The 2,564-nt window shown below is 42.2% G+C and overlaps 1 protein-coding gene across 1 annotated transcript; it reads right to left on the bottom strand.

The window, feature by feature from the left end:
- Window positions 1–769: 769 nt before the first annotated feature.
- LOC147978564 (uncharacterized) lies at window positions 770–1,357 on the bottom strand. Its single transcript, XM_087514799.1, has one exon. It carries the CDS (start codon window positions 1,355–1,357, stop codon window positions 770–772), a length of 588 nt encoding a protein of 195 aa, XP_087370925.1.
- Window positions 1,358–2,564: the final 1,207 nt, after the last annotated feature.

Genomic DNA, 2,564 nt, shown 5'->3' with positions numbered 1-2,564 from the left:
ACAAGCATAACTGAAAGCTGACACAGATTTTTCAGGTTTTGAAACCTTTCATCTCTATGCACATTAGTAGCATACATGTTTAGTTGCCATGGAAGTCTTGCCAGTTCATCCCTTATAAAATCAAAAGCATAAAACTTTGTAGCAAGCCTAACCAACTTCTCTTCTTCATAAGCAGCAAATAGATGAAGTGGACAGAATGCTGCCATGCAAGAAAGTAGCTATGTGTTTACCTCATCAAATCTGCCATTCAGCTCACTGATTTGCCTATCAATGACACCCACAAACATATCAACCTTGAAGCGGTGGTAATTGGTCGCACCATTACGTAAACCCCTTCTAGGTCGGCCAACGAGGAAGTAAGGACCCTTCGTATCAACAACTTTGATGTTATGCTTTGTACAAAAAGATGTGACCTTTGTGAGAAAATCATCACATCCAGCATCGGTCCTCAAAGCCTCCAAGTAATACTTTGTGTCACCAACAAGCTTAATAGCATGAACAATATCTTCGTGTTGCTTTTGCAAAGCTCTACACAACTCATCTGTGTATCCAAATATTTCTTGCATCAAGTGTGCCATGAAAACAAACTCAAATGATCAAAATATTGTCTCTATGGATAGAGCCGCTTGTGCCTCCGCACCATGGTACTCGTCTCCAATCTTGCGAAGGACTCGTCATAGTGCACCATACATAGAGATGACATGGTTCATAGTTTTGAAGTGAGAGCCCCAACGTGTATCACATGGCCTTCCCAAACCCATTTCCTGATTCAACCACTCCCTGTTTCCACTTCTTCCAATTCCAATGCATCAATGAGTTCTTCAGCCTGAGCTATCTGAAGCATTCTCATATTTTTACAAGACATGTCAAGAGCATTTAAAAAGTGTGCAAGCTGCTGAAAGAACCAAGTACAATCAGCACTCTCCTTAGCAACAACAACAAGAGTTAACTGTAGTTCACGGGCAAAATAATGAACATAGTAGGCAGAAGGGGACTCACCCATAATCAGTTTTTTCAGGCCATTGGCATTGCCACTCATATTACTAGTTCCATCATATCCTTGCCCATGAACCATTGCAAAGGTCAAATTGTATTCCATAAGCATTTTCTGAATTGCAACTTTTAGTGTCAAAGAGGTAGTATCTTCAACATGAGCAAGACCAAGAAATCTTACAACCACCCTTCCTTTCTTATCAACATAACACAAGCAAACATCCAATTGTTCATTCTGATACACATCACTAGACTCATCTGCAAGTATTGCAAAATGACCACCATCAAGTTCTTCAATGGCTAGTTTAGTAGTCTCTTGTGCACAACATTTTATCACCTCTTGTTGTATATCATGGTGAGTCATTCTGCAATTCCGTGGATCATTCTTGAGAACAACCCTGTCAACCTCTTCAAAATTTCCTGCTAGCGAATTTAGAAGCTCAAGGAAATTTCCTTTATTTAGTGAGTCTCCACTTTCATCATGTCCTCTAAATGTCAAGCCTTGGCGCAACAGAAATCTCACACACTTGAGTGTCCATGTCAAACGCTGTTTATACAAAGCTTGTATTGTGAGGTGTTTGAAGCAATAGACTCCAGAATTCATGTTTGTGGTGTAGTGAACTTATCATACTTCTCTTGAGCTTCAGCATGAGCACTACTAACCCCACCTTCATGTTTCTTCAATCTCGACTTCATGTTCCAGTTATTAAATCCCTTCTTCACAAAATCATCTCCACCGGGACATCTTGTTTTATCCTTGAACAAATAGCAAATGAAGCAGGAAGCTCTATGTTTTCCACACTATACTCAATCCACGGAAATTCTTTAAACCAAACACAGCAAAAGCGACGCTCTTTTCCACTTTTATTTCTAAACTTGAACTTATGATTCTTTGGTTGACATGACTCCATCTCAATATATCCCCTTCTTACTCTATCTTGGTCATTGAAAACATACACTGAGATGGGAATCCGCTTTCCAGGATCATGTTCGAGTGCCTCCAAATCTGCTTGCATCGGTTCATCATCTTCATCAATAGATTCATCATCTTCTACATGAGGTGTTGAGGTTTCTCCTCTACTTTTCGGTTCTTGCCATAACACCAATTGCAAATTGCTCTCAAAATGAACAGGAGAAGTACAAGTATTAGATGCAGCTACTGTCTGATTCGGTGTGGATACTTCATCTGTTTTCCTTTCCTTGAAGCCTTTTCCCACATTGCAAATATGCTACTGCCAACAATTCCACTCCTCTTCATCTGCGTTAGGAAAACAAGGGGAACATAAATTTATATACTTGCATATGTTAAATAGATCGACTACTTGAGCAAATCAAGAAATTCCCAAATTGGAGGCGAGGGCGGAGGTCATCGTGCCTTCTGTTTCTGTGCCGTGTGGGGGGGGGGCACCACCGCCAGGGTCGCTTGTCCCTGCTCGGCTGCTGCTCCCTCCGAGCTGAAGAGGAGGGGCGGGCGAGGGGCTAGGTGCCGCTGCCAGGGTTGCCTCTGACGATTGACATCGGCCTCCGGCGCTGTTGCGTGCCCGCGTGTCTGCGAGCGCTGTGTGCCTATG

This window comes from Triticum urartu, chromosome 3A (assembly GCF_056163025.1).
Source record: "Triticum urartu cultivar PI428250 chromosome 3A, HENAU_Tu73, whole genome shotgun sequence".
NCBI classification, from domain to species: Eukaryota; Viridiplantae; Streptophyta; class Magnoliopsida; order Poales; family Poaceae; genus Triticum; species Triticum urartu.
The sequence above is the reverse complement of the archived record's forward strand: the minus strand, read 5'-3'. Positions and strand labels throughout refer to the sequence as shown.

What these genes read in the sequence shown, in the direction of transcription:
- LOC147978564 (XM_087514799.1), bottom strand. Translation starts at nt 1,357, where the DNA reads ATGACTCACCATGATATACAACAAGAGGTGATAAAATGTTGTGCACAA.